The sequence below is a fragment of the Artibeus jamaicensis genome, unplaced genomic scaffold, assembly GCF_021234435.1.
Source record: "Artibeus jamaicensis isolate MK-2021 breed Jamaican fruit bat unplaced genomic scaffold, CSHL_Jam_final contig_386, whole genome shotgun sequence".
Taxonomy (NCBI): domain Eukaryota; kingdom Metazoa; phylum Chordata; class Mammalia; order Chiroptera; family Phyllostomidae; genus Artibeus; species Artibeus jamaicensis.
The window spans coordinates 1,321,869-1,334,326 of record NW_026521811.1 but is presented as its reverse complement, the minus strand read 5'-3'; the positions used below and the strand labels follow the sequence as shown (position 1 = coordinate 1,334,326).

Sequence of the window (12,458 nt, the reverse complement as noted above, 5' to 3'; positions counted from 1 at the left end):
AATGATGGTGATTAGTTGGGTCTTAAACCACCCAACCTCTGGGTAAATGGCCGTTGCAAGAAGAAAAGCAATAGGCATTCCAGACCGGACAATGAGGCCTGCTTTAAAAGTAAACAAAACCAAAAATATAGCAAAAAATCTTAGTCATTTATGTTTTGAATAAATGATCATATATGTTAATAATCGAAGAGCTACATGAGGGTACACACTTTGCTCTTCACCCATTTATTAAACTCCCAGGTGAGGGGCATGTTTTAATTAAACTTCTTTCCCTGAGTTGGAACAATTCTGTACTTGCATCAAGAGATGTAGGTCAACAAGAGAGTTACTGGGTAGCACACTGGCAGGGAGACAGAGGATGGGCACTCTGAGAAAGAACAACAGACAGATGGACATGCTGGAAAACTCTCAGTGGTACTTATTACACTCTTTCCTCCTCCCAGTAGGAAGGGTATGAGGCATTCTTCCTTCTATTTTGATCTATTATGTGTCAGCCATTTTATATATCCTGTCATTCTACTATCAACCAACCCCTAAAGTTGGGTTCATTACCCCACTTTATATCTGAGGACACTGAGGCTCCAGTCAGTTCGTAATTTTCTAATGGTCATGCCAATAAGTGGCAGGGGTGGAATCAGATGTGAATTACAATTGTGGGACTCTAAAGCTTGTATTCTTTCCATTCTAGTGCATGATCAGAGAGACAGTAGGTTCTTCAAGTCAGGTTATGGGAAGATTTAGTGAGTGGGAAAACAGAAAAAGCCAAAACAGTTTGAAAAAAGTTTTTTATATATTTAAAAATAAAAATGTGTTTTGGAGATCAAAGCCTTGTCCAAGGTGTCACTGGCAAATGTTTTCCCAAATGGTTGGTTTCCTTTTCACTTCAATGATGGTTTCTTTAGCTGTGGAGAGCTTTTTAATTTGATGTAGTCACTTTTGTTTCCTTTTTTTTCCTTAATATCCCTTGCCCTAGGGGACATATAGGTAAAAATACTACTGCATGTGATATCTGAAATTTTTCTGTCTATGTTCTCCTTTAGGACTTTTATGGTGTCATGATTTACATTTAAGTCTTTTATCCATCTTGAGTTTATTTTGGTATATGGTGTAAGTCGGTGGTCTAATTTCATCTTTTTGCACATGCAACTGTCCAGATCTCCCAACATCATTTATTGAAGAGGCTATTTTCACTCCACTCTATGCTAATGCCCACTTTGTTGAATATTAATTGACCATAGAGACTTGGGTTTATTTCTGTGTCTGTTCTTTTTTTTTTTTTAAAAAAGATTTTCTTTAGCAGGGAAGGAAAGGAGAGAGGGAAAGAAATATCAATGTATGGTTGCTTCTCGTGTGTCCCCTGCTGAGAACTGGCCTGCAACCCAGATATGTGCCAAGACTGGTTATTGAACTGCAATTCTCTGGTTCGGAGGCCTGCGCTCAATCCACTGAGCTACACCAGCCAGGGCTATGTGTCTGTTCTTAATATAGTCAGTACCAGACTGTTTTGATTGTAGTGGCCTTGTAATATAGTTTGATAACTGGTACTATGATCCCTCCTACTTTGTTCTTTTTTCTCAAAATTACTGAGGCTCTTTAGGGTCATTTATAGTTCCATATAAATTTTCAAAGTATTTGCAAAGATTTGATCTTATAAATACATAAAAAACTCACATGACTCTATACCAGGAAGACAAGACAACCCATTTAAAAAAATGGGCACAGGTTCTGAACAGACACTTCTCCAAGGAGGACATACAGAGTGCCCAGAGGCAGATGAAAGGATGTTCAATATCACTAGCCATCAGAGAGATGCAAATTAAAACCACAACGAGATACCATTTCACACCAGTTAAAATGGCCACCATAAACAAACAAACAACAAATGCTGGCAAGGCTGTGGAGAGAAGGGAACCTTAGTACACTGTTGGTGGGAATGCAGACTGGTCAGCCACTGTGGAAAACAGTATGGAATTTCCTCAGGAAACTAAAAATAGAACTGCCTTTTGATCCAGCAATTCCACTACTGGGATTATACCCTAAGAATCCTGGAACACAATTCAAAAGAACCTCCCAATGTTCATTAGCAGCATTATTTACAGTAGCCAAGGGCTGGAAACAGCCTAGGTGCCCATCATTAATGAGTGGATCAAAAAATTGTGGTACATTTACACACGGAATTATACACAGCAGAAAGAATGAAGGAACTCCTACCCTTCACAACAGCATGGATGAAACTGGAGAGCATTATGCTAAGTGAAATAAGCCAAGCAATAAAAGACAAATATCATATGATCTCACTTATAAGTAGAATGTAATCAATAAAGTAAACAAATAAGCAGAAAAGAAACAGAGACACTGAAATGAACAAACTGACAGTGACCAGAGGGGAGAGTGGCAAGGGTTAAAAGGGAAAGAATGGGAAGGATTAAGTCAAAGAACATGTATAAAGGACCCGTAGACAAGGACAATGGTCGGATTGTCTTTGGGAGCAGATGGTTGAAAGGGGAAAGCAATGGGGGTAGAAGTGGGATGACTGTAATTGAACAACAATAAAAAATAAAAATGTAAAATATAGCTTCTGTAGACTTATCACCAAAAAACCCCACTTATGGTATCTACAGCGTGTTTGAATGACCTGTCAGTACCATCTACTCATAAGGAGTTGGGAAACTTTGGGGAATGCCCACTCAGGAGCTGAAATCAGGTTATGAAGGAGGACCGACCAATCGCTAAAGTAAGAACAAGAACCATAACATAAACTTATTTTTCTTTCAGGTGATTCCCAAAGAACAAAGCAAACATTATCCGCACCAGAGCCCAAGAAGTCCATGTATTTATTATTCACATTTTATAAGCGAGGAAATAGCCTGTGAGCCAACAGCACACAGCTCAGCCCTGTGCTCAGTCTATGCAAATACTGTTGACATTCACTTGCCAGGAACCAAGTGGTAGAAAAGCATGTGATGCAGAGATGTCGGGGTATTTCACTAGTCTTATGGCTTTTTTGAAGACAGAATTAATTTCCTGCGCATTTAGTGAAGAATTTGAGATTATGAAATTACTGAGTAAGCAAAGAGAACTCCCTCTTCATTCCCTGGCCCCTACAAGGCACAAAACTTGAATTAATATCCACAATGGAGGGTCAATTAACTTTAGAACAGGCCCTCAGCACTGGCTTTCAGTGTATTTGCACAACTGATTCCACCACAAACCCCCAGGTCGGCTGCGTATGGTCCACACACTCGCCCTGCACTTGAGATGATAATCTTGGGAGAAAAAAAAAAAAAAAGAATTCAAGGCCCAGGGTAAAGAGGCCACACCCTGCGTTGACGAGACTAAGGTTGGGGTGTAAATAAGGTGGGACCGCCTTAGGGGCGTCGCCAGTCAGCAGAGATCTGGGCCAGACTGGCCTGATACCAGAGCAGCTAAGAAACGCAGGGGCCAAAGCTGAGGAAGGGGTTTAACACGGGCCGCCTGGACTGGGATGTGAGCTCAGGAGAATGGATAGGAAGAGTGACCCCTGAGCAATGGGAGGTCAGGGCCCGCCGTGCGCTGTTGCAGTGCTTCCTGGAAACAGAAACTATAACTCCCACTGAGTCGTGCAGGATGTGCCAGTCTGTCCAAGTTTCTGGTCCTGTTTAAGTTCTGATTCAGGTCATTGTTAGCAAAAAGCACAGTATATCCTCAGCGACAGGCTCTCTTGTGAGAATAAGCCTCAGTTGACTAAGCGTTCAGCCAGAGTACAAGGGCCCCAAGCCCAGACGTCCTAGACCCAGAGCCTACAGAGACAACCACGACGCCCCGTGCTGGGTGCCCGGCCCGGCCACACTGGATGTTCAATATGTTGTGGGCAGCGCAGCCGGGAACGCGAGGCAGAGACCCGGGGAAACGCCCGCCACGGGGACAGTGCGTGGTGACCAGACGCGGGGAGGAGCCGGGCTTCCAGGCTGCCGCAGTTTTCGCGGTGGTGAGGAAGGGCCTACCTGTCTAGCAGAGGGGTGTGGATGTGCAGGTGCTTCACGGCCACCTGCACACGCCAGTCCGCGTGGCGCGCGGACGACACGGTGCCGGACGCGCCGCGGCTGAGGAAGCGCAAGTCCGCGAGCTTTTGGGAGGGAACGGCGGGCAGCGTGCTGCAGATGGGTTCCACGCTCATGGTTCCGGGCCGTGCTGCCGCTGCTTCTGGCTTCTGTACCGTCCTGCAACCGGCTGGAACCCCTGCTGCCGGATGATACTAAGTCGCCAGGGTGCCCATGCCCACACCGCGCAGCCCAACGCTTTCCGGGAAATCAGCGGAGAGCGGTCAGTACGCCAGACGGCGGCTCCGGCTCAAAAGCACACCCCGCCCGCAGCCACCGGCTCCTCCTCTTATCCCGCATACGTCACGCCCTCCACCCCGCCCTACCCCTCCCCCAACACAGGAAGCTCCCTCCCCCTCCTCCCCAACCCTGCGACTTCGCCCACGTCCTCGGGCTCCTCCCCTCACCCTGCCCGCATCCCAGCCTTACCCGCCGGATCCCACCCCGCCCCACCCCGCCCCTCTCTGGTGGCTCATCCCACTCCCACCCCCACCTGGCCCCGCCCCCTATCGTTAGCTCTTCGCTGCACACCTCCACCTTGCAGAACTGAGGCTCGAGGCTGCTGACTCGGTAACTCCTGAGGGCTGTGAAGAAGCTGGACGCCCATTTGGTCCCCGGGCCTGCGTTTGGGGACGCGCTGTCGTCCGCTCGCCGGTTTGTCAGCCCGCTCGCCCTAGGCACAGTCCCCTCAGCACAGCTCTCTGACCTGGACCGGAGGTCGTTTTCCGCAGTGACCCGGCCTCACACTTGAAGAAGCGTAGCGAGCCAGGTAAGGCTGCGGGCGCCGGGTTTGCTGGGTCGGGTAGGGCAACTAGTGTCAGACACGCATTCCAAAGCCCTCAGCCTTCGGACCTAGCTAAGACCCGGACCAAGGGCGCCTTAGCGGCAGAACGCAAGTCGGCCGTTGGCACTTCGGTACGTGTACGAGGGCAGCAGCGTCCCACTCTCAGTGGGAGGCTGTGCTTCACACATGGTTCACCCCTCTATGCTTTGTCTTTACTGAGCGCTTGACTAGAGTGTTGTCCAAACTCAATCATTCCTTCTGTCAGTTAGTCATTCTTCACTTACTCATTCACTCATGCATTCACTCATTCATTCATTCATTCATTCACTCACTTATTAATTAATTTATTAATTCGCTTATTCATTCACCCACTCACCCCCTCACTCATTCACTCTCCCACTTATTCACTCGGTCACTCCCCACTCATTCATTCACTCACTCTTATACACTCTCATTCACCCACTCATTCATATACTCGCTCATATATTCATTCACTCATTCACTAACTCATATATTTACTCACACATTCATTGATGCATTCACTTACTCATGCATTTATTTATGCATTCATTCATTTGCTCACTTGTTCTCTCATTCATTTTTTTCTCACATATTCTTTCGTTATTCACTCATTCACTCATTAACCTCATGAGGTAACAAAGACTTCCAGAACAGGAAAACAGAAAACGAGTGAGAGGAAATGACACCACAATAACTGAAGCACTCTTCCTTGCCTGAAGCACAGGGGTCTCCACATTGAGAGGAACCATGTGAGGCTTGTAATTAGGAAGCCCAGAACACTAGGAATACAGAAGATTTCAAGACTTTTCAGATAGGAATTGGAAGGCCACTGGATTTCTCGGCATTAACACTTTTATGCTAAAGCACAGTGGTGTGAAATGACTTTAAAATTCTGGAAGAGAGTAACTTTAACCTAAAAGTCTGTAGTTAGTCAAACCAACCGTCAAGTACAAGGGCAAAATAAAAACATTTTCACATACACAAGGAGGCAAATATTTACTTTCTACCCATCCACCTTTTTAGAAAAAGAAAGCTGTTAGATGATTTGCTCCAATAAACATGGAATAAGTCAAGAAAGAGAAAGACATGCTATCCAAAAAATAGGACCTGGGTGGACAATGTGAGGGGAAACCGAAGTGTTGGGAAGGGCCCTGCCTTGTTTCAGGAGCTGTAATCACCCCATGGCTAAGGCTGAGTGAGTGACCTTTGGACCATAAGCCATTAAGGAGACAAAGCTTATCTCCCTGGCAGGAGTGCGGCTTCTGCTCCTTTTTCCATAACTGGCCTCCAGTGCTTGGTTGGTTAGCTAATGACCAGTAAAATTCCTCAAGGAAGGATTGACCTAAAACAGGCATGATCACGTGGAGGCCCCAGGGAAGGACTTGGGGGGCCTATAAAGAAAGGGGGTGATGGACCCTTGCCTGTTGAGTTTGATGAAGCCTGACTCCCCTGAGTCCGCTAGAAGTCTCCAAAAATTCCTTGGCTATTTGCCTACTCTGCCTGACTTAAGCCTGAAACAATGACAGAGGGTGGTGCAGCCCTGTGCTGGGAAGGTCCGGTGATTAGGCCTGAGAAAGGATATGTAAAATTTTGTGAAGCTTGCTTTGCTAAGAATGCTCTTAGTTAAATGATAAAGGTCTGAGCAGAAAATGAGTTTGTTTTCCCAAAGTTTTGTAGCCTTTTAGCTGATAGACCCTGACTCAGAAGAAGCCCTAATAGTTCTTTGTATGCTATCTAGTGTTTGATCCTTACTGCCTGACAGTGATTAGTGAGCTGTACTTGTAGTCCTGCCCAAATTAAACCCAATAAAAGCCTGTCTAGGCAAGGGTCAGTGTGCTCTCCCCTTGAGAGAGTGGCCAGGCTGTTCTGAGGCTCTTCTTCCTCCTTGAGGGAGTAGCCATGCTGTCCCTCTTCCTCCATAGGACTTAGTAGTCTATGTGAATTTGTCTTGATTTTCCATCCACAACACCGCGGGCACTGAAGGCCAGTGTCTGCATCACCGAAGGATGGAAGAACAGTCTTCAATTTATCTACCACAACCTCAAATCTTTACCTTTCATAATAGTTTTCATCATTATACAGTTTTTAAAAAATAGTCGTGGCTGGTGTAGCTCAGTGGATTGAGCGCGGGCCTGCGAACCAAAGTGTTGCTGGTTTGATTCCCAGTCAGGGTACAGGTCTGTGTTGCAGGCCCCGCAAGAGGCAATCACACACTGATGTTTCTCTCCTGCTTTCTTCTTCCCTTCCCCTCTCTCTATAAATAAATAAATAAAATATTTATAGAAATATGTTATTAATCATATATAGTTTAATTAATTCCAATAATTAATTGGTTGACAACAAAAAGCGTAATGAATACTTAAGCTGAAGTACATCAACTAAATGAGAAAAAAAGAGTAATTATGCAAATCAAGCTAAAATCAATTCACCTGTTACAAATCCTTTAAAATCATGTGCTATTTTAGGAAATAATAGCTTGGAATCTCTCATCTCTTTAAATAGAAACAAGACAGAAAAATTGAAAAATGAACCACATAAAAAGTAGAAGTCCAAGAATTTCAAACATCTCATAGTTTTTAAAAAATTTTTAGTTGAACAGCATCTAGTAAGTTTTAAAAACAAATTCTGCAGAAATCTCTATAATTGCATAATAATGAATGTTTCCCATGGGAAAACAAACATTTGGGTATATTTGGTGTCATTTCCCCAAAAAGTAATCTTAAAAATACTTGGTATGTTTGATGACATGGAGTCTATTGTTATGAAGAGTCAGAGAAATACAATTTTTGTGATTAGCACAATAATGTTTCTCACTTGTGTCCAGTTCTAGATTAAACATGATGTCATTTTAAAATTGATTGATAAATGAATTTCTGATAAATAAACTAAATTCGCCACATATCAATTAGAAAAAGTAAATAGTCGCACTAGAACTATTAGTGAAGATAATATTAAATCAAGCTTTTACTATAAAAAAGATAATATTAATATCAAGATGGAGAATACTTTTCTCAACATTTTTCAATTTGAAGTTGCATCTTTGTCCTTTAGGCTGGAAGATAGTATTTACCTTTTAAGCAGATTTTAAAGTTTTTCTCTATCTGATTTATTATATTTTTCATGGGCTTTTTTTTTTTAGCATTTTTAAAATTGTTGTTTAAGTACAGTTGTCTCCATTTTTCTGCCACCACTATCCACCAACCCACTCTAAATCCTTCTTACCTTTGGCTTTGTCTATAGATCCTTTATACATGTTCCTTGACAACCTTTCCCCTTCTTCCCCTGCTATCTCCTTCTGCTCTCCCCTCTGGGTACTGTAAGATTGTTCTATATTTCAATATCTTTGGTTATATTTTGCTTGCTTGTTTGTTTTGTTGATTAGATTCCACTTACAGGTGTGGTATTTGTCTTTCACCACCTGGTTTATTTCACTTAGCATAATGCTCTTCAGTTTCGTCTGTGCTGTAGTGAAGGGTAGGAGTTTTTTCATTCTTTCTGCTGTGTGTATTCTATTGTGTAGATGTATCACAATTTTTTTAAAAATATTTTTTAAAATTTTATTTAGTTATTTTTCAAGTACAGTTTTTTGTCCACTTTTCCCATCCCAGCCTCCCCCCCCCCCCCCCCCCGGCTCCCCACCTCCACCCCATCTCCACCCCCCCCTTAGTTCTCGTCCCTGTGTCCTTCCTATTTGTTCCTCCAAATCCCTCCCCCTTTTTCCCCTTAACTTCCCCTCCTTCTCCCCTCTGGTCACTATCCCCTTGCTCTCTATTTCAGTGTCTTTGTTTTTTTTTTTTTTTCTGCTTGCTTGTTTGTTTTGTTGTTTAGCTTCCTTTTAAAGGTGAGATCATATGGTCTTTGTCTTTCAGCACCTGGCCTATTTCACTCAGCATAATGCTTTCCAGTTCCATCCATGTTGTTGCAAATGGTAATAGCTCCTTCTTTCTCTCTGCAGCATAGAATTCCATTGTGTATATGTACCACAATTTTTTGATCCATTCATTTACTGATGGGCACCTAGGTTGCTTCCAACACTTGGCTATTGTAAATTGTGCTCCTATGAACATTGTGGTGCATAGGTTCTTTGATATTGATGTTTTAGGATTCTTAGGATATAATCCCAGCAGTGGAATTGCTGGGTCAAAAGGCAGGTCGATTTTTATTTTTCTGAGAAAATTCCATACTGTTTTCCATAATGGTTGTACCAGTCTGCACTCCCACCAACAGTGAACTAAGGACCCCTTTTCCCCACACCCTCTCCAACATTTGTTGTTTGTTGCTTTGTTTATGATAGCCATCCTGACTGGTGTAAAGTGGTATCTCATTGTGGTTTTAATTTGCATCTCTCTGATAGCTAACGATATTGAGCATCTCTTCATGTGTCTCTGAATGTTCTGTATGTCCTCCTTGGAGAAGTGTTTGCTCAAGTCCTTTTCCCATTTTTTAATTGGGTTGGGTGTCTTCTTAGAGTGGAGTCGTGTAAGTTCTTTGTATATTTTGGAGATTAAACCTTTGTCTGAGGTATCATTGGCAAATATGTTTTCCCATACAGTTGGTTGTCTTGCTAATTTAATACTGTTTTCTTTAGCCATGCAGAAGCTTTTTATTTTGATGAGATCCCATTTGTTTATTCTTTCCTTTACATTCCTTACTCTAGGGGACATATCAGTAAAGAAGTTGCTGCGTGAAATATCTGAGATTTTCTTGCCAATGTTCTCCTCTAGGACTTTAATGGTGTTATGACTTACATTTAAGTCTTTTATCCACCTTGAATTTATTTTGGTGTATGGTGTAAGTCTGTGCTCCAGTTTCATTTTTTTGCATGTAGCTGTCCAGTTCTCCCAACACCATTTGTTGAAGAGGCTATCTTTACTCCATTTTATGTTACTGCCCCCTTTGTCGAATATTAATTGACTGTAGAGAGTTGGGTTGATTTCTGGGCTCTCTGTTCCATTGGTCTATGTGCCTGTTTTTATGCCAGTACCAGGCTGTTTTGATTACAGTGGCCTTGTAATACAGTTTGATATCAGGTATTGTGATCCCTCCTACTTTGTTCTTCTTTCTCAAAAGAGCAGCTGCTATTCGGGCTCGTTTATGGTTCCACATAAATTTTCGAAGTGTTTGTTCTATGTCTGTGAAATATGCCATTGGTACTTTAATAGGTATTGCATTGAATCTGTATATTGCTTTGGGTAGTATGGACATTTTGATGATGTTAATTCTTCCAATCCATGAACAAGGTATATGTTTCCATTTGTTTGTGTCTTCCTTGATTTCATTCTTCAGGGTGATGTAGTTTTCTGCATAGAGGTCTTTTACCTCTTTGGTTAGGTTTATTCCCAGATATTTTATTTTTCTTTTTGCTATATCAAATGGGATTTTTCTCTTTATTTCTGCTTCTGCTGATTCACTGTTGGTATACAAAAATGCCTTTGATTTCTGGACATTGACTTTGTAACCAGCTGTTTTGCCAAACTCATTATTAGTTTGAACAGTTTTTGGGTAGAGTCTATAGGATTTTCCATGTACACTATCATGTCATCTGCAAACAGTGACAGTTTTGCTTCCTCCTTTCCTATTTGGATGCCTTTTATTTCCTTTTCTTGCCTGATTTCTGTGGCTAAAACTTCCAATACTATATTGAATAGAAGTGGTGAAAGTGGACAACCTTGTCTTGTTCCTGATCTTAGTGGAAAAGCTTTTAGTTTTTTCCCATTGAGTATGATATTGGCTATAGGTCTCTCATATATGGCCTTTATTATTTTGAGAAATGCTCCCTGTATTCCCACTTTGCTGAGTGTTTTAATCATAAATGGGTGTTGTACCTTATCTAAAGCTTTTTCCGCATCTATTGATACGTTCATGTGATTTTTGTCTTTGCTTTTGTTTATGTGATATATTACATTTACTGATTTGCGAATATTGAACCATCCTTGCATCCCTGGGATGAATCCTACTTGATCATGGTGTATGATCTTTTTGATATATTGTTGGATGCGATTTTGCAATATTTTGTTGAGGATTTTAGCATCTATGTTCATCAGGGATATTGGCCTGAAGTTTTCTTTCTTTGTTGTGTCTCTATCTGCTTTTGGAATTAAGATGATGCTGGCTTCATAAAAAAAATTTGGGAGTTTTCCATCCTTCTGGATTTTTTGAAATAATCTGTGGAGAATAGGGGTTAGCTCTTCCTTAAATGCTTCCTTAAATTCTCCTGTGAAACCATCTGGTCTGGGGCTTTTGTGTGATGGGAGTTTTTTGATTACTGCTTCAATTTCTTTTGCTGTTATTGGTGTATTTAGATTTTCTGATTCTTTTTCACTGAGTTTTGGAAGATTGTATTTTTCTAGAAATGTGTCCATTTCCCCTAGGTTTTCAAATTTCTTGGCATACAGTTCTTCATAGTAATTTCTTACAATCTCTTCTATTTCTGTGGTATCAGTTGTAATCTCTCCTTTTTCATTTCTGATTGTGTTTATTTGTGTCCTCTCGCTTCTTTTCTTGATGAGCCTACTTAAAGGCTTGTCTATTTTGTTTATCTTCTCAAAGAACCAACTCCTGGATTCATTGATCCTTAAATTTGTGCTTTTAGTTTCTATGTCATTTAATTCTGCTCTAATCTTGGTTATTTCCTTCCTTCTACTTGCTCTGGGCTGTCTTTGTTGTTGTTCCTCGAGTTCGTGCAGGCGTAGGGTTAGGTTGTTTGTTGGAAATGTTTCTGTCCTCTTTAGGTAGGCCTGTATTGCTATAAACTTCCCTCTCAGGACTGCCTTAGCTGTGTCCCATAAGTTTTGGGTTGTTGTGAGATCATTTTCATTTGTTTCCAGAAATGTTTTGATTTCTTCCCTAATTTCATTCTTGACCCATTGTTGTTTAATAGCATACCATTCAGTCTCCATGTTTTTGGGTGCTTTAGGTTTTTTTCTTTGGGGGCGGTTTCTAATTTCAGTCCCTTGTGGTCAGAGAAGATGCTTGGTATGATTTCCATTTTCTTGAATTTGTTGAGGCTCGTTTTGTGTCCTATCATGTGGTCTATCTTTGAAAATGTTCCATGTGCATTTGAAAAGAATGTGTATTTAGCTTCTTTGGGATGAAGGGCTCTATATATATCAGTTAAGTCCATTTCATCTAGGGTGTTGTTTAATGCCATAATATCTTTGTTGATAATTTGTTTGGAAGATCTGTCCATTTTTGATAGTGGGGTATCCAAACCCCTACTATAATTGTGTTGCTGTCAATATCTTTCTTGAAGTCCTCTAAGATTTTCTTGATATATTTGGGTGCCCCTATGTTTGGTGCATATATGTTTACAATGTTAATGTCTTCTTGGTGGATTCTTCCCTTGAGTATAATGACGTGACCTTCTAGGTCTCTATAGCCTTTTTTTTGAAGTCTATTTTGTCTGATATGAGAATTGCTACCCCAGCTTTTTTTTCTTGTCCGTTTGCTTGGAAAACTTGTTTCCAGCCTTTCACTTTTAGTCTGTGATGGTCTTTTGTCCTGAGGTGTGTCTCTTGTAGGCAGCATATGTGTGGGTCATGTTTTCTTATCCATTGAGCTATTCTGTGTCTTTT

At 41.7% G+C, this 12,458-nt stretch overlaps 2 protein-coding genes across 6 annotated transcripts in view; one reads left to right on the top strand and one right to left on the bottom strand.

The window, feature by feature from the left end:
* The window catches only part of RIPK2 (receptor interacting serine/threonine kinase 2), a 55,749-nt gene extending 51,394 nt beyond the window's left edge, over nucleotides 1-4,355 (bottom strand). For both annotated transcript variants that reach the window (XR_008391496.1, XM_037143381.2), the window contains exon 1: nucleotides 3,984-4,355. Coding sequence is in view for 1 of the 2 variants with exons in the window: in XM_037143381.2 (XP_036999276.2) it covers nucleotides 3,984-4,156 (173 nt within the window). In the remaining variant the exon portion in view is untranslated. The remainder of the gene's footprint in view (nucleotides 1-3,983) is intronic.
* Nucleotides 4,356-4,451: 96 nt separating this feature from the next.
* LOC128627336 (endogenous retrovirus group K member 5 Gag polyprotein-like) overlaps nucleotides 4,452-12,458 on the top strand; it is a 119,435-nt gene continuing 111,428 nt past the window's right edge. For all 4 annotated transcript variants that reach the window (XR_008391497.1, XR_008391498.1, XM_053664718.1 and 1 more), the window contains exon 1: nucleotides 4,452-4,848. The gene's annotated coding sequence lies outside the window, so the exon portion shown is untranslated. The remainder of the gene's footprint in view (nucleotides 4,849-12,458) is intronic.